Source organism: Varanus komodoensis, unplaced genomic scaffold, assembly GCF_004798865.1.
Source record: "Varanus komodoensis strain SLA01 unplaced genomic scaffold, ASM479886v1 scaffold32, whole genome shotgun sequence".
NCBI lineage: Eukaryota > Metazoa > Chordata > Lepidosauria > Squamata > Varanidae > Varanus > Varanus komodoensis.
Window position 1 is genome coordinate 12,423,841 of NW_025335798.1, and position 25,798 is coordinate 12,449,638.

At 39.9% G+C, this 25,798-nt stretch overlaps 1 protein-coding gene across 5 annotated transcripts in view; it reads right to left on the reverse strand.

Moving 5' to 3' along the window:
- Window positions 1-9,884: 9,884 nt before the first annotated feature.
- Window positions 9,885-25,798, reverse strand: part of ZNF148 (zinc finger protein 148) — a 54,463-nt gene continuing 38,549 nt past the window's right edge. For all 5 annotated transcript variants that reach the window (XM_044438174.1, XM_044438175.1, XM_044438171.1 and 2 more), the window contains 2 exons: window positions 19,735-19,853; window positions 9,885-19,040 (listed from right to left, as the gene is read on the reverse strand). In XM_044438174.1, the coding sequence (XP_044294109.1) occupies window positions 17,436-19,040; window positions 19,735-19,853 (1,724 nt within the window). In that variant the 3' untranslated portion in view covers window positions 9,885-17,435. The remainder of the gene's footprint in view (window positions 19,041-19,734; window positions 19,854-25,798) is intronic.

A 25,798-nucleotide genomic window follows, 5' to 3' on the forward strand; every position in this document is an offset into this window, starting at 1 on the left:
TAGCCCCACGTAGAGCGCGTTACAGAAGTCAAGGCGGGAAGTCACCAGCGCGTGTGTCACCGTCACCAGGCAGTCATACTCCAGGTAGGGGCGCAGCTGATGAATCAGCCGAAGCTGAAGGAAGGCGCTCCTCGCCACCGCTGTCACCTGAGCTTCCAGTGAAAGCTCCGGGTCGAGGAGTACTCCTAAGCTGCGGACCTTGTCCCTAAGAGGGAGTGCAACCCCATTCAGGACTAGGTTCAGTTCACCCTCACCGAAGCCCGATCCGCCAACCAACAGGACCTCTGTCTTGTCTGGATTGGGCTTCAGTTTAGTATGATTTATGCTTTTATTATTTTTTCACTGCTTGCTATTATTTGTCATGTGCATTGTCTCCTGTTCCCATGTTAACAACAGTTTTTATGATGTTCAATTATCAGTTTTAAATAGCTGACTTTATTCTGTATGCTGTTGTTTCTGTGAGCCGCTCAGAGAGCCCTTGGGCAATGGAGAAGCATACAAGTGTCATAAATAAATATGTAGTAACTATGGTTTTGTATATAGCCCCTTTTCAATCCAGATTTTCTGAAAGGATTACAAAACCTTTTCAATAATGAAAAAAATAAAATATATCACAAAACTATCAGTACAACAAAACTCAACTTGAAAACAGCATAAAAACTATAGAAGTGAACAACTAAAACTCCCAGACAGCTAAAAAGATTGTCCTCTGGTGCAGGAATGGCAACAGGTTTTGCACCAAATGAAGTTTCCTATAGAGAGCCTTCCCTACCTGGGATTCTGTGGTAAGAAAGCCCTTGCTTCTGTTACTACTCACTTTCTTTCAAAGGAAAGTGGGACTCAGAGAAGCACCTCTGAGGAAGATTTGAATACTCAGCCTTGTTTATGCAGGAGAATTTGGTCCTTCAGATGCCAAATTATGCACAGTTTTGAAGGTATGTTCCTTGCACTGTATGTGGAAGTGGATCAGGAACCAGCACACACACCTTCCAAACTAATGTTGTGACATAATCCCTATTCCCTGTCCAAAAAAAGGAACATGCTAAAGCATTGCAGGACAAAAAGGATAAATACCAATGAAAAATTTCAAAGAAATGTTATCTTATGAAAACAAACCACCATGACCATGTTTCGAAGCTGCTTAGATTCACTGCTCAGTTTCTGTCACCAGCTGAAGGCTTGATGGTCTTATAGTTACCTTCCAACTCTACTACAATTCTCTTCTGCTTATATTGTAGAAGGGCAATGGAGATAGCCTGGCTAGTGAATTTATGGCTGCAGCAAGATTTGAACTGGGGATTTCCTGGGCTCACAGTCCTATACATAGTTTGAGTTCAGTGGGTTTTACTGTGGAGCAGACATGGCTTGGATTTTCAGTAGCCACTGGTATGATCAACTCCACTATTTAAAAGGACAAGAAGCTCCTAGAAATGTGATCTGTTCTAAAAGTCAGCACTTAACTTGGGCAATAATTCTGGTGAACCGAGCTGGGCCAGGCACACAACAAATGTAATTTGTGGCTAGGGAATGCTGCAGCCAATCTATATCATGGCAAAACAATATTTTTAGTCCTGCTAGTTGCCACAGCAACAGCTAAGCTGTCTTGTCAAATCAAGGGGAACTCACAAAAGAGGCTGTTCTGGAGGAGATCACAATTTTCAGCTTCTGAAAATGGGAGGTGCAGGGAAAAGAAGTCAGTTTTATGATTGCTCTGCAAAACATCAAAATCTTGTGTCAAATGAAGGGAAAAGGCTGCCTCCCCTGCTCTCAGCTGAGAGCAATGCTGGTGATTAAAAGAAGCATTAGAGCTCACAATGGAAATGTAGACCCAACCGCCCCACCATGCTGGGTGGCATCTTTCCAGATGCCTGATGGTGCCAACCCGCTGGGCTGGCAGGTCTACGGAGTTGCTGATCCTCACTGGAGCTGTGGAGGCAGTAGCTCAAGGGTCTTTTATCTTGCCGTGAGCTCTCAAGCTGTGAGGAAGGTAAAGGTCTAAAGGATGTTCACAGAAACTTAAATGCTGCTGGGAAAAGAAAATGAAAGAAGTGGAGGAGAAATAACAGCGTACCCTGTGAGAGGCCCTCAGTAGGTTCAAAGAGGCTCATCATGGCTGAAGAACCAGTGGCCCCACTCGGTCCTTTTGGAAGCTGGGCTTAGTGGTCGCACAACCTCACCCCTGCTGCCATCGCATGTCTTACAGTGCGACTGCCTTCCCACAGAAAGGTAAACCCTGCTGCATGGTTACTGTGACACGTGGGTTCTCGCCCAGGTGAGGCTTCCAGGTGATTCCATGGGATTCACACGGCCATGCTTGCTGCCCTCCTCCCTGATTCCTCCCAATGGCAGCAGGGATCCTGTCAACCTCCATGGCTGAAATTCAGTCCCAGGGTGCACCACTCCTGCCAACTCCACCTGCTCCTCCCTGGGCGTGTTCTTGTAGCTACTCCGGTTTCTTCCCCCTGTGCAAATAATGCAACTGTTTGTTTGCTAGAGTGGCACTTTGGCTGCTTCTGTGCTCTCTGCCAACAAGCGCGTTTACGCCCCCACACCCTCACCTCCTCCTTGCCCCCCTTTGCTGCAGAGATGCCCTCCCTCCATGTGTGGAGGACCTGCACGTGCTGGAAGGGGCCACCTCCGCCGGCTGGGGCAGGCTCTGCCTTCCCTGTAGCATACCATGGCTGCAGGCAGCGGCATCCAGGGTCCCCCATCCCCACCCTCAGGAGCCAGGTGTTTGCAAGAGCGAGCGGCTTCTGCCACCGCAAGAGCTCTGCTGCCCTACATGCCGGCATGCTGTTCTCCAGCCCACAGCACCTCACATGAGCGTGCATCCAGCCAGTGGAGGCAGGTGCCCAATTTCTGCCGTTCACTCCAGCTGGCACTGCTCACTCCCTGCTGCACAGACATGTGCCTATGGCTCTGTGTGCATAGCTAGCTCAAAGCAACATGTTACAGGCGCCAGAGCTGCTCGTGGGAGCTGCAGGGGGGAAAGCGCCTGTGCCATGGCCCCCTCCACTACCCCACCTCTCTCTGGGGCAGGCAGGAGGCCCAGGGGGCACTAATGGAGGGAAGGAGGCTGGGATCCATGCCAGGTTGTGGCTCTGCCAGTGCAGCTTCCTCAGGTGGTTCTCCCAGATCCACTGGGAATCATGGCACAGACCACGTGTGCCTCGTAACTGGCAGTGGTGGGTGTTGGTGGGTTTAGGGCTGGGAGAGCCCAGCAGGGCTTGTTGACATCGCGAGGAATGCCAGGGACAAGAGAGGAGTGAAGGGCGGGAGCCAGAGCAGAGGATTTGGGCTGCTCTGGGACAGGGCCCTGTTGGTGGTGCCCTGCGCTCAGCCCATGCGCTCCCTTCATGTAGGCACAACTTTACAGAGGGGGAAGAGATGCTTCTACCCAAGAGGCAGAATGGTGTTTGCGCGAACTACAGTGACCACATAGGAGTGCCAAGGTCGCTGTTGGAGGCCACATGGTGCACTTTGCTGCTGCCTGAGACATTCCCAAACCAAGTGGACATCTGGAGGGCAGCAAAGAAGCCAGAGGCAGGAGGAAGCACAGAGCAGCCAATCAGGTGCTAAGCTGGCCTGCACAGGGGAGGCTATAGGGTCTCCATGAGGGTCTCCTCTAGCAGCAGCCAGTCTTTCCTCCAGACTCTATGGTAGCCACATGGAAACCATGTTTCTGGGTTCACATGACCAAACAAGCTGAAGTGAACAGTGGAAATCATATCTCTCTTTGTGGTTCCATGGAAGTCAAATGTGTTCCGCAGTAAGTTCCTGACAGGGTTCACATGAAATGATGGCCCATGCCACTATGGTTTCCACCATGGCTTGCCACTGTGTCTGAACCTGGCCCTACTTCTACAACCCTGATGTCTTAGAGAGAGAAGGAGAGAGAACACCAATTTGGTCACCCCTTGGAAAACACACTTGAGAAGCACAACTTAGTTATACATAAGGATAATGCATAAAATCAAATAAAATGAGCACACACAGCCGTTTACATGCATGGCCACCCAGCACCAGTCAATAGTGTGTCAGCCCAGGTGCTGCTGTTGACCCTGTCTGCTCTACTGCTTTGATCACCTGCTGTCTTGGCAGGTGGGGAGGCTATGCTGCGAGGCCCTGGACTTTAACTACATTGCAAGAAAAATCCCTTTCTAGATAGAATCCTTAACAGGGAGATCAGTGCCACTGCAGTTGATGTATCTTGGGAACAGCCCTCGTAGTTGTGGTCCAAAGCCTGTGATTTGTGGAGGCAAAGCTGAAGGACATTTCTATGCACCAAAATGTGGTCATGTCTATTATAAGCAATTGGTATGATGATAAGGATTTATTAGCCGTCATACAATCAGAGTGGATCAACCCATCCAGTCCTGCACAATGCCCTTTGCCTGTTCTTAGATCAGTAATTAGGACAAGGCGACTCATGAACAAAGAAAAGTCATACTGGTTCAGCATTGTTCACACAGCTGCCCATGGAAAGCCCATAGGCAGAGCATAAATGCCCATGATCCCCAGATGTATATAGGCATACTGTCTCTGATGGTGGAGGCACCATACAGCCATGAGGAATAGTAGCCATTGACAGGTGCATCTTTCATGAATTTGCCTATCCCCATCTAAAGTTGCTCCAACTTGCAGCCGATGCTCCACTTTGCAAAAGTGAATTACATAGTTTAACTAGGCACTGCATGAAAAAGTGCTGCTTTCTCCTGAGTAGTCAGAGGAACCAATGCAGGGGCAGTGAAAGGGGGAGGAGGGACAGCGGGGGAGGCATGAAAGAGAGGGTAGGAGGGGAGAGTTACAGAGGTCAGAGCAGATGCATTCCGTGTTAGCACTGACAAAGGCACTGAGTAGTGTCCAGACTCTTCCTTTGAGGGAATCTTAGCAAGGCATCAAAGAGAAAGAAAAGGCACTTGGATCCCTGACATTGCTTGTGAGACAGGGCCATTTGGTCAAGTTCACAGCAGATGAGAAGAAACAGAGGATGAGTGTATAGGGGACAATTTCAGCCAACTTTTTTGTTTTCCTGTTCAGCTGCCCAATGGACTCTTGAAACACACCTTTGTTAGTTAGGCTGTTTCTCTCTCTCAGTACTCTATCCTATTCATGGCTTTATTTTCTCACTGTCCTCATGTAGAACTGTAGCTTGATACTTACTCTCTTTAAAATGCAGAGATAACAATTTAACATAAGTTACATAAATCAAGATAAGGTTATAAAGCCATTATTGTGCTTTCTTTCCCATCAAATCCATCATTTACCCTATCAATGGTTTAATTAATCCTCTGAAAGACTGTGATAAAAGACATTCAGCATCAGCAAGGAATGACAACAGCCTAGGGCATTTTGGCTGCATTTGTAGATCTCATGGCAAAATACTCCCTGGAGTGCTAGTAAGAACCAGGATACAAGCACAACCAACAAACCATTTGGCAGAGAGGCCTGCTCCTCCGGTTCCTGCCCACAAGGAACTGAACTCCAGAAAGACACACATTCTGCTCTACATTGACAGTGAAGCATAATGCAGCTCGATACAACTAGCAGAGCACAGGAGTTGGGATGTACAGGAACTTTTTTCATTTCCGGCAATGAAAAAACAATACAAACTGGCAATCTGGATAAGCTGGAAACTGTTTGTAGTCACAGGGAAAATTGGGTGCAGTGAAAACTGAGTACCAGCTAGCCTATATACCCAGATTAATGCTAAATGAAAGGTTAACTTCCCTTTTATCTGTGTGGTTTAGAAATTTCTTGGTGGGTGCATGCCAGCAACGAAAGGGCTAGAACCCAAACCAAGAATGACCACCAGGCTTGTGCACAGAGCTATTCCTGAACATAAACACTCACACCCATTCACACACTCTGATATTCCACCTAGAACTCAAAAATCAAACTGAACATCAAGTGCAAAGTTGCCATTTCAGCCCCAAACCAATCAAAAAAGAAAGTAATAATGTTCACTTTCAGATATATGAAAACCTAACTCAAAGTTGCACTTTCAGTAAACATAGATTACTTCTGCTAGCTGGAGCTTCTCCATCCTTGCTCTAAATCACGGGTCCTCAGACTTTTTGAATAGGGGGCCAGTTGAAAGGTGCCAGGGATGGGTGTGGGCCGCCAAGGTGGTGCGGGCGGGGGGCGCAGGCCGGGGGGGGCATGTGTGCATGTGTGCGTGCACAGAAAGGCAGGGGCAGGCGTGCATGGAGATCATTTTCTCCCAATGAGTCCAAAACTATCTCCCTGCGAGCAAGTCAGTGCCTCGGGGCCAGCTCGCTCACAAGGAGGTCGTTTTGGACTCGCTCAGAGAAAAGGTTCTCCCAGCAAGGCACCGGACTTGTTTACAAGGAGATCCTTTTCTCTGAATGAGTCCAAAACAACCTCCTTGTGAGCAAGCCGGCACCTTGCCACACGCGCATACGTGCACACGCACACGTGGTGAGCTATGGTGGGCCGGATAAATGGGCATGGCGGGCCGGATCCAGCCCGCAGGCTGTAGTTTGAGGACCCATGCTCTAAATGAGCATACATTTTTAAAGCAGCACTAATTGTAAATAAACTTGTTGGAGGAGCCTGGAAGGACTGCCATTCCTCTCTGCACAATAACACGCTCAAAGTATGGATTTCGTGAAGAACTAGAAATGTATATGGGTGGTGAAATGCCTTCCTTATTCTCATGGGGACTCTTCCTGAAATATTTTGTGGAAGAAACTAACCCAAATCTGCAACTTCTTCTTGATCCTTAACTCTTTTGAGCTGTGTGTGTGTGTGGGGGGGGGGGGGGGGGGTGGGGGTTGGGTCTGGTTTTAGAGTTCCCTATCCTATCTCTTACTTCTTCTGTAGTTGGCCCATTATTAAAAACAACTCATCAATTACCACAATGAATAATAAGTGCTGAAGCTGGAAAAATATGGCTCTAAATTGATAAACCATCTTTCTCTGACTATAATTTACAAATTGTAAATACTAAAACTAGTTTTACTCTAGTAAATTCTAGAATCCTGGATTGTTGAAAGTATGTAAACTTCAAGCAAATTTATAATTTCTATAATTAAGATTTTTAAAAATATGCATTTAGGAATCATAAACCTCAGCATCATTCCCACATTCTTATGAATGGATCCAAGTATTAGTAAACTTCATCTACCTTTTTTCATTTTCCAGTTTCTCATTGCATCACCCTCATTCTAACTACTTCTTAGAAAAGTTGTTAGATCCTTAACCATATAGTTTGGAAATTACTGTCCTTCACTAATGGATTACTGAAGTCCCTTCTGATTCGATTTAGTCTGATGGATGGCTGAATGGGAACAAAGATACTCATATTGCAGATGCAATATTGTTTGCATGGTTTTCTATCTTCTCCAAAGAAATGTCTAATATTCCTGTGGCTGAAAAATTTGTGGGCTGTTGCTTTTCTTAATAGTCTTGCTCCATTGCTTTTATCTATCGTTTTACACATTCCCTTGACTCCCTCTGGTAGTTGGAACACACCTGAGGCTAGATGACAGCTTCTTCATTTTCTAGCTTCCCCCAGAGGTGTCAAGCCTGTTAGTAGCTACTGGCTCCATTGCCCATCAGTTGGCACCTGATCCTGGCCAATTAATGGAAAGTGTCATGTCTGTAGCATCTCCTTTTTCATGCAGGAAAGTTGCATGGCTTGGAGTCTGCCATGACTACCATCCAGTGTTTTGTAGCAAATTAAGGGAATGTGAATTTGAGTTAGTTGTGCCTGGAAAAGTATATTAAATAATTATTGAGCCCATTTGGAGAGGAAAAACACTTCATCTAACTTTCCTGTGTTAGTTCTGGAACAGTATCTGAACCAGGTCATACTATGGAGGTTTACAAAGTAAGGCTGAGTCCACACATGTTGCTGGTTGGTAACTTTTGTGATTTAGATGAAACTGCCACCTATCTTAAATCTGTCTGATGGGAACCAAACCCAGAAGAGGAGATTTGGTGTTGGAAGTGTTTTAGAATACTAAGAGTATGAGCAAGACATTGCATTCCCTACATAGAAGACAGAGGCAGGTTCATAGACTATCCGTTGCAATGCCAGCTACACGAGGATACACTTGAACGTCATATGCATGCACTCACAAAGCAGGCACATGCTGATGCAGTGGCACCGATTTCTGCAATGCTCTTCCCAAAGGTGCCCAACCAGTGCAAACATTACAATTTTTTCAGCATCAGGTTAAGACCTTCTTAGCCTTCTGAGCTGTCCATTAATTGCAGGGATTTTTGTTCTATTTCTGTTTTCTTCACACTGTGCAGTTCAACTATGGGATTCAGTGCCACAGGAAGCAGAGGCAGCTACCAATTTCAATTACTTTAAAAGGAGATTGGACAAATTCATGGAGAAGGAAGAGGCAATATCAGTGGCTACAAGCCTTCTATGGTTAAGTGCTACCTGTGTTATCAAAGGCAGCTTGCCTGCCCTCACAAGTTGCTAAAGGGCTTGGGCAGGGGGAGGTCCTACCCATCCTGCTGAGGGATCCTGTGGGCAGCTGCTTTGCCACTATGTGAAGAAAGTGCTGGACTGGATGGACCTCATGTTTGATGCAGCATGGGGTTTCTTATGTCCTTATGTCTTTGTCTCTCCACCCTTCTCTTGATTGACTGTTGCATTTTACTGCATTATGGTTATTTGCTATTTTTGTCATATTGTACTCGTGGCCAAAATCCAAACTCACAAGCAGATTTCTGCTTATACAATGGGCCTTCCCTTTGCTGTCCTTCCCCCTGCAGGCCCCCACGTGCATGGAGACTCTGCTGCAGCATGTCCCCTCTATCTCCACAGCAGATGGGGGCCAGGTGGAGTCAGTAAGAGGGGGAAACTGTTCCACTAGTGGTTTCCATTCTGATAGCAGATGACCACTCTTGAATACAATCCTGAATATTTAGAGGTTTGTATACCATCTAAGGATCTGTGTGAAGAATAAATATTTAAGAAAATAAAATGCATTTTAAAATAAAATGTATAGGGTAAGAAACAGGTCCCCTTCAACAGTGGCCCTAGAACTCTGGAATGCCATGGTAGAAAAGGACTTGAAATTTTAAGATAGCTGCATCTGATAAATTTAATGTTGTAGAATTGTGTTTTCAGTAGCTAAAATTGATGTTTATATATGTACTGTGAATTAAGTCAATGTGTACAGAAATGCAATTTTTGTTTAAAGTAAATGTTCTGTAGTATAGACAACAAACCCATTCTGAATGCTGGTGAAACTGAAACAGAAACACATCCAAAGCTGCTGCATGTTTGGAGAAAATATGAAGAACAAGCTTCAATGTAAAATGTACAAAATTGGCTGAAATCTTATTAGAAAGAAGGTATAGCATCCTGATTCTCTGTAAGTTTTTGTTTTAGTTTGAAAAAAGGTTCTACCCAATGTATGAAGAGAAATGGGAGTTCACCTTCTCTACCTTCATGCCCTCCAAATCTGCTCTGAAGGGTTCCTCAATATTAGGGGCACTTGGAGGGCTACAGAAGGGAAGGAAAATCCATACTATCAGCAACATGTTCACCCACACAGATGAACACAACCAAATTTATATATAATTTACAATAAAATCTTATGTATGTTTATTCAGAACTAAGTCCTCCTGTGTTCACTGGGGCTTATTCCCTCATAAAAGCATAATTAAATTGCTGTGTTTGAGTATTTTCATTTCTATAGATATTACAAATAAAAAGGATCAATATATCACATATAATCTCTAGTACACATAGTTTGAAAATAAATATATCTTATGAGCACTCAGACATTTTCATTTTATATCAAGAATGAAGTTAAATTTTCTACTACATAAAACAGCCATCCATTCTTTAAAAGATTTAAAGTAATTACCATGAAAAATCTCTCCAGCAAACCTTAATTCATAAAGCAGGATTTTGTATTTTTATTTTCCAGCAGCCAGAGAGAACACTGTAATTTCAACTATTGCAAATATACATTTACTAAAATTTAAGAAAACCTGATTCCTGAGAATACACTTTTAAAATGGCATTATAAACTCAAAATAAATTCACAATAAAGAATGAGAAAAAGCAGTAAAACCCAACATACCACTTAAATGGATAAATCTCATTTCAAAATATACTGTTCAGCAGGGATCATACAGCTTTCACTTTATCAAACTGGAAGACGTAAAATCATTCATACTTTAGTTCATCAACAATCAGGTTGTTCAGCTCAGAGGGACCAGCTATATACAATTTAATAGATTAGAAATTTAAATAGATAGCATTTTACTAGATGGCTACAGCTGGTGAAGATTTTTCAGCAGAAAGCTCTGCAATTGTTACTCATCACTGACAATTTAAGGCAGTCCTTGAAAGATGAAATATGGATGGCACTTTAAATTGCTACTGTTTCAATCATGCAAACAACTAGAATGTAGAGCGTTTTGTATACACTGTAGTTTATTGCAGAGGTAAGAATGGCTGCTGTTTTGACAACCCAGGGAAGCAAACTGGATCTCTTCAGTGTTGCTAGTCAGAGGGAGGACTCAACCCCATTTCTCCCCTCTGAATCACCATTTTATCCCTGTTTCAAAGGATTAAACTTTGCATTTAAACTACAGTTATGTTTTAAAATGGTATTTAAAAGCTTTATGTTGAGAGATAAATATGACAAATTATCAAAATGGTGCCAAGGGCAAAACAATTATTTCATCCAGGTATGCTTAACTTTTTAAAAAATATATATATTATTTGAGGATAAATCCCTTTCCTACATCAAGGGTGCAAGCCTGTGAATATTTAGGCAGAAAAAAATCATACGGCTCCCAGCACTCCCTAGCCAGCTCTAAGATAAAGTTTAATTCGAATGTATCAGTAGGTCTTTCTCATTTGCAAGCCTGTGGTTTTGGGGGGCTCCACATGCAGAGCTCACTGATTGTGCCACTATAGCTGAAGCAATCTATAGAACGCTTGATGTGAGGCCAGGGAGCACACAGATCCATGGAAAAGGCCGTAAAAGAATGCTGGACTTTGTCCTTTTTATTTCTGAAGAAAATACGTATTATTCCAATTACTTTTTGTTAACACAAGTGGTTAGTTGCACAGCTGGGCATATTACATGGCCTGGAATATCTGGGCTTGAAAAGTCACCTCCTGGTCCAAAGTGCATACAAGTATTGGCTTTGAGTGCAAAAACATGTACACACATCCCCTCAGAACTGCATGGCTCATCCTTTGCAAAACCTTGACCGGGGTGCAGATAAGACCAAAAACTCTACATCTCACAAAATTCATGCAAATTTTGAATGTATGCCCATACACAACCATCACACAAACACACTTTATCATCATGAAATTCCTGATTTCTCAGGAATCCTGCATCACCTAATTTATTTCAAATACAAAATAATTACACAAATTCATACTTTTGAAGTTTATACAAAAGGATCTGGATTACTTATACACATCTTGGATTTTAAACTGGGAATTCAGTTGGCTTTAAAAATCAACACTCACAGTAAAATGTACAGATCTGTCATTGTATGCTAAAGTAATACTGTATTACCATTGAGAGAGATCTCCTTTGCTAGTATTTTAGGGATCTTTATGAAGTGAAAGCCTAAGAAGGCATGAGCCCAGGTGAAGGAATACTTTATCAGAAAATGCATTCCAGCATTCTTATATTCTTTACCTGCCCCCAAGCATTACTTTAGTTGAAAGTTAATCGTTCTTTCTTCCTGACATGATCAGATTTTTGAAATCATTTGCAGGTCAAATAGTGTAATATATTGAGTATACCCTTAAAAATGTAGATTGGGTTTATTTGAGTATTAAGGTCCTTTTTCCGACACCATTAAAATAAAGACAAAACTACAAAGACAGAATCCAGTATAATTAGTTTCCAACAATAAATTTTCCCCAAACACTGTTGCAAAATCCCTTCTACTGAAATGCTTTGCTACAATAATAAAAAGCATACATTACATATAAAAAGATACCAGTGTACTAAAAGTGGCAGAAGTGAACTAGCAAATCCTTCAAAGCACATATTATATAAATGACTAGCATTTAAAAACATTTCCTCCTATAAAATGTAGGTCATATACATTTATAAATCGGTGATCTTTCCCCACTAAAGCAATGATGATAGTTTTCAAATCATACTCTTGCCCTGTACAGCCTGGAAACACAGTTCAAACTTAAGCTTGATTTTGTTTTGTTTTTTGTTTTGCTTTGCTTGAACTGAATAAAGCTCATTTCAGCAGCTGGTAATTCCTATTGCAAAAATAATAATGCAAAAATAAACCATGACTCAATAACTCAACTGCAATGCAAATTATGAAGAGAACCATTCTGTATCACACAAACCCAATGTACATTGAATCCATATTAAGACTTGGATTGCACATTAACTTTTATTCTATTGGTGCAGGAGTAGTATGGAAATAAAGCCCCATCCATCCTTCCAGGACATGAATACTAATTTTTGCAGTCTTCCTCATCTGGCAGATGTGCAGCCAAGCCATTAGTTTCATAATGAATGTGTGCGCAGCTGCAGTACAGATCTAAGGGCTGCTCTACCTGCAATTTCGAGTGTGCTGTGTAAACAACGTTATACTACAAACAGAAAAAAGTTGCATTTATTGATTAAAAACTTTAACTTAAACAAAGCTATTAACTCTCCCCCAAACAGTTTTTGGAACTATCCTTATGCTACTTGTAAAGTTAGCACTGTTAGGCATTATTGCTTACATACAGTACATCATATGCCTCCTGATATAAAGCAGTACTGCGATCCGTTTATATACAAGGTTCTTTTTTCCTTTTTTGTTTAAAAACAAGCTGTAAAAACATTACATACTTTACAGACAATACAAATTCCCACATTGGTACTCAAGTCTAACAAATGGAATGCATAACATTAATAAAACGTCATAAAGGAAGACTGACAGTAAGTCCTTGATTGTCAAGACACATTTATATTTTTATATATAAACTCTAACTGTGCAGAATCAAAGATTCAATCATAGGTACATCCTTATTTGATAACTCATATTTACAGAACAATATTGCATAAAAAAATAAAATAAACATTTACACTTTTTTAAAACCTTTCCATCCACTGGGATAAAGAAAGCAAGAAATGTTTGCTTGCTTCAGTTCGCTACCAAAAGATCTCTCTCTTTTTAAAATTATTATTATTGAAAAGAGGAAACAATGATTTTTATATATGTATAGCAAAAGCAACTAGAAAATTTCCCTGAAATAAAGTTGTTTAAAAATAATGAAAGTTAAATCTTTAACATAATGATGTTTTTCATGAGTTGGAATACTTTCTCAGGACATGTTTTTTTTCTTTTTTTGCAAAAGGAGTTGTTAAATGTGCTACATACCTAACAAGCATGCACTAACATAAAATGAAAGCATTTCCAAAAGTTGCAAGGTTTCTTTTGAATAGAATTTAACAAAACAAAAACATAGCTTTTTATTAATAATCATATCAATCAGAAGAATTACATACGAGTTTTTACCAACCAAAATACTCAGACCACAAGCACATTTCTGCCTTCTAAAGTTCTGAACTATAAGCTAATAGCTATTCCCCTGCAACTTGAAAAAAGTTTAATTTCTACCCAACATAGGTTTGGGTCTCAAGTTTACAAATACAAAGCAAGATAATACTGAAATATTCAAGCAGGCTGACCGTAGATCCGTCTGGATCCTCTTCAAATATTTTACGAAACATGATACACACATCATAAAAAATAGTTTAAAGAAACATGGAATATGTTGTATGTATCCAAATGGAAATTAGAAGACAAGCCAGAAACTACGGAAATGAAATCCAATAGCTATTCTTTAAACTCATTAATTCACACTAGAGATCTGAAAAACCATTTCAAAAATCACAAAATAAATAAGCAAACAAAAGCAAGCATGTGACATAATTATATATTTCATTAATTTTGACTATTGTGGTGTAGTTTGCAGTATTTGTACACAAGTTCTGCAAAATGCTCGGTTAAAATGACAATCAGGCTTTCATAAGACCGCAACTACAAGACATTACACCACTGAATAAAAGCAAGGAAGATCATCTTGTGTGGGGATTTTCAGACATTCTCATTGGTAATCACCAAACCTTCAGGCTTTCATTGAACTGTTCCCTCTTGGCAACCTCCCTACCTGGGAGTCTGCAATAATAAGAAATTTCAGGAAAAGCAGGAAGAAGCAATCCAACATAAATGAAAAAGAACTCCTTCTCAACTGTTCTTCAAAACTGTAGTGCACTGCAGTATATATGATGCTATGTTTCTCTCCAGAAAACCATTCTTGAAAAATCTTTTAACCTGAACTTTAAGACCAAGAGAAGATAAAATGGCTACTTCAGCTATATGCCCGACAGCCAATTCCTTCATTAACTTGCTTATATTCATAGTAAATGGGACAGCAAATCAGGGTTGAGAGAGATACTTATCCCAATACAAAATATGAGCTATTAAAAAGACAGTGAAATTTAAAAAAATATTTAAGCAGCATATTTGCATTTCAAAATGAAAGGATGCAATCCCGTGCATGTGCTAAACGTTTTACACCTCCTAGCATTCCTCAGCCTACCATGCTTGCCAGTGAATGCTGGGAATTGTAGACCTTTTCTGCTTAAATATGCATGAGACTGTGTCCTAAATTATCTGAATTGCAAATATATCAAGTTTAAACGGGTGGTAGGAGAGGTCCTAAATACACTTTGATGCAGCATTATTCCACCAAGTAGAAAAATAGCTTCCTAACATGTGCAAATAATAAGATGATTAACTTGATTTCAGCTAAGAAGCAATTTAGGAGCAAGTTCTTGCATGATTTTAGTGGGCAGGATCACAAGAGCTACAGGTGGAGCTATATGCATGGGATATTGATGTATTTTATGCACTCTCCAGGGCTTCTGTACCCCACTGCCTTTGCCACCACAGTCCCTCATGCAAGATCCCTCAATGCAAATTCGAGAAGCTGTCAGATGGGTAGAGCACTGATGTGGGTATAGAAATGTTTGGCCACACACATTAAAAGATATTTGGATCCTATCCAGAGTTCCTTCCACTACTCTCTGTTCCATTTTTCATAATGCATATTTTCAGGAAAGTACCTACAGATTATATAACTTTATAGATTTTCACCTTGGTCCTACATACTTGACTTTGTCTTGCCATATTCACATTTGTATTCTAACTTTGCTAGCCGTTCTTCCCCAACTATTAAATATGTGCTTCTCTCACATGCCACTCTTACTTACTTCTCTGGAATACAATCTACTGTGAAATGTAAAACAGGTGAGTACTCAAACATGGCACTGGAGAGGCTTAGTTTAAATTAACAACCGGTACAAGCTAGTTGTTCTGTTATGGGTATATTGTTATGGGTTGTTCTGGTATGGGGACAGACAAATGAAAAAGCTGAAAAATACAAAAAATAATTCTTCAGAAGTTTTCATGTGTGAGTGTACTCTAACGGAGCTATTTGGACATGAGATTTTGATTATATTCATTTACTTTGCTATAAACACTTTAATCCTTGGGCAATTGAGGAATAGGACGTAACAAGACCTTACTGCAAGGACGTACTTTTTGTGTCTCACAGAAATAACTATGCATTCTGTGACCTATGAATTTATGCAGATTTATGATATTGTCTGAGAATCTTGTGATCCATCATTTTCAGTACATGTATATTCTCAAATGGGCCTGAAATTGCACTGATGGAACAAAGAAAACTGCCAACATCAGGGGCTCCATTTAATTAGAAGTGAGAAATTCCTGGGGACTGCAGATGAATTTCTCTAAACCAAATCCTTTGGATGGATGAGTTGTGTGACCTATGTATGTTCTGTGAGAGATGATGGGCAGACATAATGTTCTAAAATAATATATGCATCCTTATTCTCTATCTACTTGATTAACATCTTTTGAAACAGAAAAGATGTACCCGTCATTCAGCCTTTCGGTAAAACACTGTCTAAAGTTTAGCTTAAAACAGCCATTAATGAATATACAATAGAATGAAAAAAGTTTCAATTTTAAAAATGGCTAAATTATCCCAACATTTATGTTAAGTCAAACCACACCATTTTAAAACTGTATATTGAACTCATTGTTGCACCACACTGTATAACTCATGACAATCTATTATTAAAACATTTACATGGGAGGGGGATAAAGTTTACATTTTAATACGTGAAATGAGATAAAATTTGACCATTTCTATCTTGGTCGCTTGCCCTTAGTGACCAGCTTTGTTTGGCAAAACTGCAGAAAAAATGTTCTTTAAGGTGAGATATGCAACAAAAATGTCTACTTCTTCCACTTGTTGGGTAATTTACTGTATCTATCAAATTGAATTGCCAAAAGGTTCAGGGTGAGAATATCCAGTTTGTGCGGATGTTAAGGCATCCCATTAATTTTCATTTTAAAAAAACCCTCTTCTGTAAGGTGATAATGATGCAGCCATATTGAGCCTAAAGATCTAAAATAGTTTTATTAATAAGAAAAAAGATTGAAAAGAATCTAAGTGCTCCAATGTTAATTATTGCAGATTTGCAGAATGAAGTACAATTAAATCCTGAATTTTACCATTCATATAAACATTATGAAACTGGGAATGTAGTCTACAAAGCAATTTCGCTAAAACCTAACAATCTTGATACCCTTTATCTGGGGGGAAAATTAATAAAAAGTTACTTTCAGCTTCAAAGGTACAAAGAAATATGCCATACTTCAGGAAGGAAGTAAATGCATTAATAGTAGGTACTTTGCTTTTAAAGTATGCTTAATTAATTGGACATTTAAATAGGGGAGTGTGTCTAGCAAACATCATTACTTTTCTCAAAGTGTAGTAAAAGGAAATTGAAAGAAACCAATAAAAGGATTATGTATATTACTTTTTAAGAGTTAATAAAATGTTATTTTCCCCCAGAATGCACTATAGTTGTCTAGCCATAATCTCCTGACATTTAAATGTTTGAGTTTATTTTGTCTGTACAGTCTATTCATATTCCCTGCTGAAGTGCAATGGCTAGACTAACTATTTGGGAAATTCCAATATGAATAAACTCATAATTATCATTTCCCAAAAATAATCAATGTTACCAAACTAGGAAATTATTATAGGAGATATACCTTATCTGGGATTTTTGGTTTGTTTAATCTTGGTATTAAATCTCAACATAGCAATTTCCTGATCTCAATTGAGCAAATAACCATCTGCCTTTTCAGTGGATGACCACATAAGGCAATTCAGAAAGAATGGCAATTAACACCCCCACCCCCCAAGTAACCAATATGCTGTACCAGCTTACTTTTTATTATAACACAAGGCCTTAAATCTGTATAGGACTCCATCTTATACAGGATACTCTCACTATCAACAGACCTGTGCTAAAGTGCCAATGTTATTTCTACAGATTTTGTTAGCCAAATGTCTGGCCTGTTGTGGCATCAGGCGAAGAGTTCATCCCAGCGCGACCATCATTTACATTCACCAAGGGGAATTCTGGGAATTCAGCACTTGCCCCTGGTCCCCGTAGGTTCACTTGTCCATTAGCAGTGTTAAACTGAGATGATATTCCAGCTCTTGTTCCATGGTATTGAGCCCTGAATGGTTGCTCAAAAGAACCCATTTGATACGCTTGATGAACAGGCTGTGCCTCTGCTTTCTTCTGAGAAGTCACTTGATCCAAAAAGTCCTGGGTAGAGGATGAGGAAGAATGATTTGGCTCATCACCTGAAAAGGGAAAAGAGTGCTGGGAATCACCAACAATAAGTCCAAAATGAGACTTGTCTGGAGTTGTTCTTAAAGGAGAGTTCATTCCTGAACGAAAACTGTTGACAGGTATAGATGCATAGACCTGTTTGTCTATAGCAGAGAATGCTGGTTGCCCTGTAAGAGTCTGGTTGTCACTCACAAAATTAAGGCTTGGGTTGTTCAAATAGGCATCATTTTGGCTAGTTCTGTCCAAAGCTTGCTGAAGAAACTTGGAATATTCCTGTAACATACTGGCTTTATCTGATGAGGAACCTTGAGAGCTTGATGCAACATTCTCATTTTGTGTGACCTCTGACACTTCAGAAGAATTGATGGATATACTGGAAGTCACTTCAGTATCAGCCACGTTGAATGCGATTTCATGTTGGCCATTAGCTTTATGGGAATAATGGTCCAAAAGAGTTTGAAGTACCTCATCTGGAATGACATTTTTGTCATGATTACCTTTAATCTCCACATTCAGTCCTGATGTATCTAATATAGATGCTGTGCTACCTTCATCTATCACACTCGCAACAGCAGCCTGTGTGACTGAAGGTTGGGAGGCAATTGTGCCTACGTTCAAGGCATATTCTCTGCTATTACTATTAGCTGCTTGGAGATATCTTCTTTTCTTTAAAAATTGCATTGCATCATCATAGTTTGTGCTGCTGTGTACAGGTTTACTGGGACCTTCCTGTAATGTATCCACTTGGTCAATGTCAGCATTGCCTTCAGAATCCAGAAGACCTTGTTTATCCACAAGATCAAAGGTGTACTTTGAAACCTTGCTGTCTTCATAAGAAGCTAAGGAAGAAATGGTCTGACTTTGCTCTAGTGGCTGTTTGAGGCTTCTCTTACTGTTAACCTTTTTGAGCACCAGTTTAGGTGGATGTATTTCTCCAGAATTTGCTTCTTGTAAGTGCCCTCCACTGACGGAAGAATGTGGTAGCTCAACTGCATATTCAGCAACCATATATTCATCTTTAATTTTAGTACTGCCAGCATACAAAGGCAAGAAATCATTCTTATCTTTCTTATGTTCCAATTTATCTGTCCCACTTTCTTTGTCCAGCCCAGAAGACTTCAATTTCTCAGTTTTTTGCCTTTTCTTCTTTGGCAAAGAGCTGTCTTTCAAAGGCAAAGGGAAGCCTTGATCATCATCAGGAGTCAAAAGGCCAACTTTGGTGGCACTTCTGTTGGGTTTCTTGTCACGGTTCTCATGGCACATACGTTTGTGTTTCAGTACACGGTCAGTCCTTGAGAAGAACTGCAGAAGACATGTATGAATTAGAAAAGAAAAACAAAAGAGCAGCTTTTTAGCCAATGTTCATGTTTGGCATGGTAAATCTCATAAGTGTTTTCAATGGCATGTTCATTTTTAACGTTTCCCACATAAGACTGTGAAAACCTTACTATGTCTGGAGATGCTGAGTCAACATTCATATTCAAACAATTCCATTGATTGAAAAACCCAACCCTTTATTCCTGATCAATTAAAATCTTCTGCCATGCATAACACCCCTTCTGCCAGCTCGCCATGCCCATACCTGTGGGAAAGAATCCCAGGAGAGAACACTTTGAAAGTCCTACCCAACTATTATTAATTTGTCCAAGTGTTTCTGGCCTAATTAACGCTGCATATTTTTCAAATAACGAATAAACTGGCTTTTGAATTGGCATATATTCTTCCTACTGAAGAACCATACTTTTTCACATTTTTCAAAACCATTTTTAATGCACATGATATTCATAAGACAAAACAAAGTGTACATGTTAAAACAAAGTGTACATGTTTCTGCAAAGTGTACATGTTAAAATCAACTAATAAAATATAGGCATGATTTGGCCATTACTTCGACTATCTTAATTTCACTAAAACAGTAATCTGTTTTACTTGAAATCACATATTTGAAACCATTTCCTTTAAACATTTCTCTTATTTTTTGTCTTTCTCAAACTACCTGCAAGCAGTATTCACACTGGTAAGGCTTCTCTCCACTGTGAGTTCTCTTGTGCCTTTCCATGTGATATTTCTGTATGAATCTCATGCCACATTCATCACATCGAAATGGTTTCTCACCTAAGAATATGAATGACAACAGAAAATACTGTTTAAATAAATGAAGGACATGTTATGGCATGTTGGTCTTTCCACAAAGTTGATATTTAGTAACTTTTACTGTTAATCAAATATAGATGCTACAATATTCCTAATAAACAAAAATAGGCAAAGGAAATGCTATTGAATAAATGTCCATTTTCAGTGTCAAAATGAACTTCAAAAGCGAGTTGAAAAAGAGGGCAGAAAAATTTCCTCATCTATATAACTTCTATGCCTTAGTATCCAGTTTTTTAAAGGCTATGTTTATTAAGAGAATGAATCTTGTATGCTCTTCTAATTGTTTCCATTTTCCTGAACAGCAGTATGCATTTTCTTGAGTTACATGTATAGAAAGAACTATACTTTTATGATTTTATATCACTCCTCGTCGGTATCTTTGAAAAATAACTAAAAAGCTTATTTATCATAAAACATATAAAATACACTAAAATATTTAAATGAATACAATACAGTATCATGCAAAGCAATAAACAGTCAGGAAATGATCAAAGAGTCATAAGAATTTAGATTAGAACTATGACTTAAACTTGCCCAGTGTTGATCCCAGGTTTTTGAGGGTCTATGCCAAATACCCTCAATGGGCCCTCAGCCTTCTCACTGCCACTGTCATCACTTCCTAGTCCCTTCTCCCATCATTGCTACCATTTGATTGCTTGACAAGTAGAGAGTCAGTGAGCGAGAAGGTAAAGGCATCTGGTCCTCCTCCTCCTGACCATCACCATTGCCTAAGTCAGAGCAAGATGTGGATGCACAGGCAGGCTGCATAGCAGGAAGGAAGGGCCAATCATACAGACTCTTGTCAAGGGAACCCTGCTGGGATGTTGGCCTTGGTAGTTGCCCAACTATGCCTACACTTCAATTTATTTATTTATTTACATTTATAAACCACTCCCAGAGTTTTCTGGGTGGTGTGCAGTATATCACAATAAAAACCAACATAAAATTCATACTTGATGTGGGCTCTGAGCTTGCCTATTATCAAGAATAGAGGAAGCAAAAGAAGTAAAGAAAATGTTAAAAGTCCTGTGCAAAAAAGACTCTAACCCTAACCTCTTCATTACTGGACAACCACATGTTAGAGATTGCATGAGCAGAACCTGCTGGAGCCGGGGGTCAGACTAGATTGCCTGGGAGGCTCCTTCTGACTTGCTTTGTTTCTATGTTTCTATTATGATTACTCATTTTTTACTCAGGCACAGTTTGCTTAGTTCAACTTTAGGTTAAAATTGCCCTGCTTCGTAAAATTAATTAGTAGTACAATGAATGGATTAAATCTCAGTCAAAATGGGAAAATTATATTCATAGCATCACACAGTTGGAAATGTCACTTAGATCATTCGGTTCAATGCCTGCTCAGTGCAGAAATCTATCTCAAAGTATCCTTCACAGATGGCTCCCAAGTCACTACCTGGATACCTGCAGAGATGGTAAGCCCACCATTTCCCTGGGAAATTGGTTCCAAGTTCTGGCTGATCTACTGCCAGGATTTTGTTGAGGTTCAACCAAATTTAGGCCAGTTCTTTCAAGTCCTACAGTCTTTGATAATAGAGAACAGGTTGCTGTTCTCTTCTATCATATCCCTGTAGTCTTCTCTTTTTAAAGCTAACCATACCCAGTACCTTTAACCTTACTCATTAGTCCCTCATCAACTTTGTTGCCTTTGCTGAATTTATTCTGATTTATCTGACTCCTTCTTAAAATGTGCTTTCTAGAACTGGAATTAATAGGCAAGATGAGGCCTAATTATAGCAGAATGGAACGATAAATTCCTGTGATTTTGAAAAAAGCTTTCTATTGATGTAACCTGACATTGCATTTACCTCCTTTACAGCTACATCATACTACTGAATCATGTTCAATTGGTCATGTTCAATTGGTGACTCCAAGATCCTTTTCACGTGTACTTTGTTTTAGCCAGATACCCTCCTCTTATACTTGTGCATTTGATTTCTCATTCCTAACTAAAGAATTTTGCATAGGCTTCTGTTAAATTTAGTTTTACTAATTTCTGCCCAATTTTCTAACAAATCAAGCCCATTCTTAGTTTTTCTTCCCGTTGTGGTATTAGTTATCCCATACTGCATAATCAGCAAATTTGATAAGCATTCCTCCCACCTTCTCCTTCAAGTCAGTGTTGAAGAGTTTAGGCTTGAGGAAGAACCATTGATGAACATGCTTTGAATATAGCTCTCCAACTATCCAAAACTGCCATTCAGCCCATACTTCACTTGCTTGCAAATCAGCTAAAATCAAGATATATTATGTTCACAGCATTTCCACAATCTACTAAGGAAATTACCCAGCTGAAAAATTAAATAAATTTATTCTGGCAGGACTTCCCTTTTATTTTAAACATAGCTGAAGAAGCCTTTTTGTTATTCTTAGCATCTCTTGCCAACCTCAGCTCATGTGGAGTTTTAGCTTTCTTGATACCAACTCTGCAATTCCAGGCTATCTGCCTGTACACTTCCTCAAGAAACTGTCCCTGCTTCCACTGACCATGTGTGTTATTTTTGTTTTTTCAGTTCATTGCTAAGTTTTTTTGTATAGCCACATGGCTTCTTCTACTGTCTTCCATTTTCCCTTTATCAGGATCATCTCTGATTATACCTTTAGTATTTCCTTTTTCTGGAACTACCAACCCTCTTTCCTTGTTAGGTTTTCCTGCCACAGAACCCTTGTTATCATTGTTCTGAGTTCATTAAAACCAGTCTTCCTGAAGTCCAAGGTCCATATTTAACTACACTCAGCTTTAAATTTTCTTCAAATCAAGAACTCAAGTATTACATGGTTACTTCCCCTCAAAGTTCCTGCTATTTTTATCTCCTCAATTAACAGTTTTCTATTAATCAAAATCAGGTGAAAGATGGTTAATTCCAATTCTTTCCTCCACTCTCTGAGGGAAATTGTTATGAGCAATTCAGGAATTTCCTAGACAAACTATGTTTGGCAGAATTAACAGTATAGTACAGTATTCAATTCCATATTATAATAGTGATATTAAAACATCAGTATATGATATTAAAGATGATTTTCAAAAGCCAGCCAGTATATCCATAGCGAAGCATTCTTAAACATAACAACACAACCAGAAACAGGAACTAAATGTGTGCAGTACTCATTTTAGAACTTATATATGTAGAACTTGATAACAGAGTTGAATACACACATACACAACGTTCCAGAAAATATTGCTCATTTGAAAGATGCATATTCTCCCCATCCCGAGAAATACTCATATGCAGAAGACACAAGAAAACAAACACGCTCTCATTCATGCAGACACAGACACATACTCCCATACAAAGAGAGGCACTGTACATGCAAATCATCTCACTCACATGTGCTCAGGCTGGCAGCAGACTGTTAGCATATGGACAGTTTTAAGCTGGCACTGTGGGCTTGGAACTATGGAAGGAGGTGGTGAGGGGGAACCTGAAACCTGGAGAGTAGGGCTCTCCAAACCAGCAGTTCCAACACCAGCTGCCACTCTTACTTTCAGTCAGCCAGAATAAGTAGCTCATTACCCTGCTTTATAGAAGGGCCAGCTTTGCTCTGACTGCCCTCATTTTAGATTTTCTTTCTTGTTTGTGCTATCCTTCATTTCAGAAGAACACCTATACTCTTCACCTTTAGCCCATCTATTGCAATGTTCCACTTTATCCACATTAATGTTCCTCTTCTGGTTCAGAGCTTACTCGCATGACTTATTCATCGTCTATTATACAGTTTGGTGTTATGGGAACAAACAAGGCATAAGCCTCAGGCTCACTGATTCACTTTCTACTTCCTCTGGCCTTCATTGCATAGGGAGGAGTCTGAATGCTTCTGATCCCATTTTGTGGCAGACCATTTTGTTTGATCTACTGAACTCAGATGAACACAAATGACCACATCGTAAATGTATGTTAGAGTCAAACAATACAAAACAGTATAGTTAGTTTTGAAATATTCTATGGTTGCCTACTACAAAGTGAAGAAAGACACTAATTCTCCCTTTCATGCCATGCTACAGTATTTTACCACTACATCGTAGTTCTTTATTTATGAAAGTACATCACATCTAATCTAATAAAAGGAAGGAATCTGTTTTAATATGGTTTATGTCAATACAAAATTGAAATATCCATTACACATACTATATCAGAATACATCAATACATAGGTTAAAATACAAAACAAATTCATTTCTCAAATTCCAATAACTACAGATAATATTAAATTTCTATTTTGACTTTGCTGAGTCTTTATCAAATAACTGCATGAAGACATACAGTGTCCTTGAGAAAAACTGTGCATTGATGTATTCTGATATAGCATTTGTAATGCCTATTTTGTTTCTGTACTGACATGTTTCGATTACTTGGTACTATCTTAAGTTAGTCCTGAATATGTAAACCCAGTGAAATGAATGCAGCTTCAGCTAGTCATGAGTAATTGTTGCCCTTTGGAAAACAACCTTTGTACTCCTGTCGTAATTTAAGTCTAATTAATTTCAGTCAGTCTACTATACAGTAGTGCCTCAGCTCACAACCAAATCGGGTCACAAACAAAAATTTCATGAAAATTTTGACTTGGGTCGCAAATTCCGCATTGGGTGGCAACCAAGATCACACCCATCTCCCCACCTCCCGAGTGGAGAGATGGCCACGATCGCTGTTGCGTTCATGCAGGGAAGGCGTGTGTGATCACGGGCGCGCTCCTGCAGGAAAGACAGGCACAATCTCGGCCATCTCACACCCGAGTGGGGAGATGGCTATGATCACAGTCGCGTTCGTGCAGGGAAGACATAGAGGAGCCGATGACAGAAGAACTTGCTGTACTCCAGAGTGAGCAGCAGAAGGCACTTGCTGAGGAAGATTCCACTGAGGAAGAGGAAGACAGGGAGGAGGTTAGCGGTGATGGGAGACAATCCATTATGAAAAAATGGAATGAGTGCCAGGGTTTCTTTGAGAAGCACCACCCCAACATAACTGTACAAACAGAGTGTTGAATCTGATGAACAATAACGTGGTCTCTCATTTCTGGAGGGTTATGCAGTGCAGAAAAAACAAGTGACTATAGACAGATTTTTCACGAAAATTGGCCCTGCAGCTAAGAGACAAAGAAGAGAGGAAACCCCTGAAAGAGATCTCCCCAATGTCCTTATGGAGGGGGACTCTCCCTCAAAACAATAACCTCCCCCCACACACACCTAGGTTAGTGCTCTCCACTGTACTGTACAGTGCTTGGTTACTTTGTTGTTCTTGGTCACTTTGTTTCAAATTTTTCTGATAAAAAAAATAGCTACAGAACTGATTAACCTTATTTACATTGAACCTTATGGGGAAATTTGACTTGGGTCACAACCAATTTGGGTCACAACCAGAGTCGTGGAACAGATTAAGTTTGTGAGCCAAGGTACCACTGTATTTGAATATTACCCTTTGTACTGAGCATTAAATTAATGGATCTTTCTTTTGGCTGGAGAGAAAATAAACTTCCATACAACATTTGCTTTAATATAGATTGACCAAGCAATCTCATTTTAGAAAAGTTTTGGATACAATAAAGGTTTGCTGCCTGTATTCACCCATAGTTTGTCTGCAAATCACAATCTGATCATAGCTTCCAAATTAAAGCCAGTGTGGTGTAGTGGTTAAGAGCATGGGACTGGGACTCAGGCAATCTGGGTTCTAGTCCCCACTCAGCCATGGAGCCAACTGGGTGACTTTGGGCCAGACTCTCAGCCCAACCTACCTCAACCTACCTTGTTGTGGGGATAAGATGGAGGAGGAGAATGATGTAAGTTGCCTTGAGCCCTTTGTAGGAAAAAGGCAGGATATAATTCGAAAATAAAAAAAAATCCCATTTTGAGTAAATCCTGCATTGCTAGTTTAAGATGAAAACAAACTAGGGCCAGAG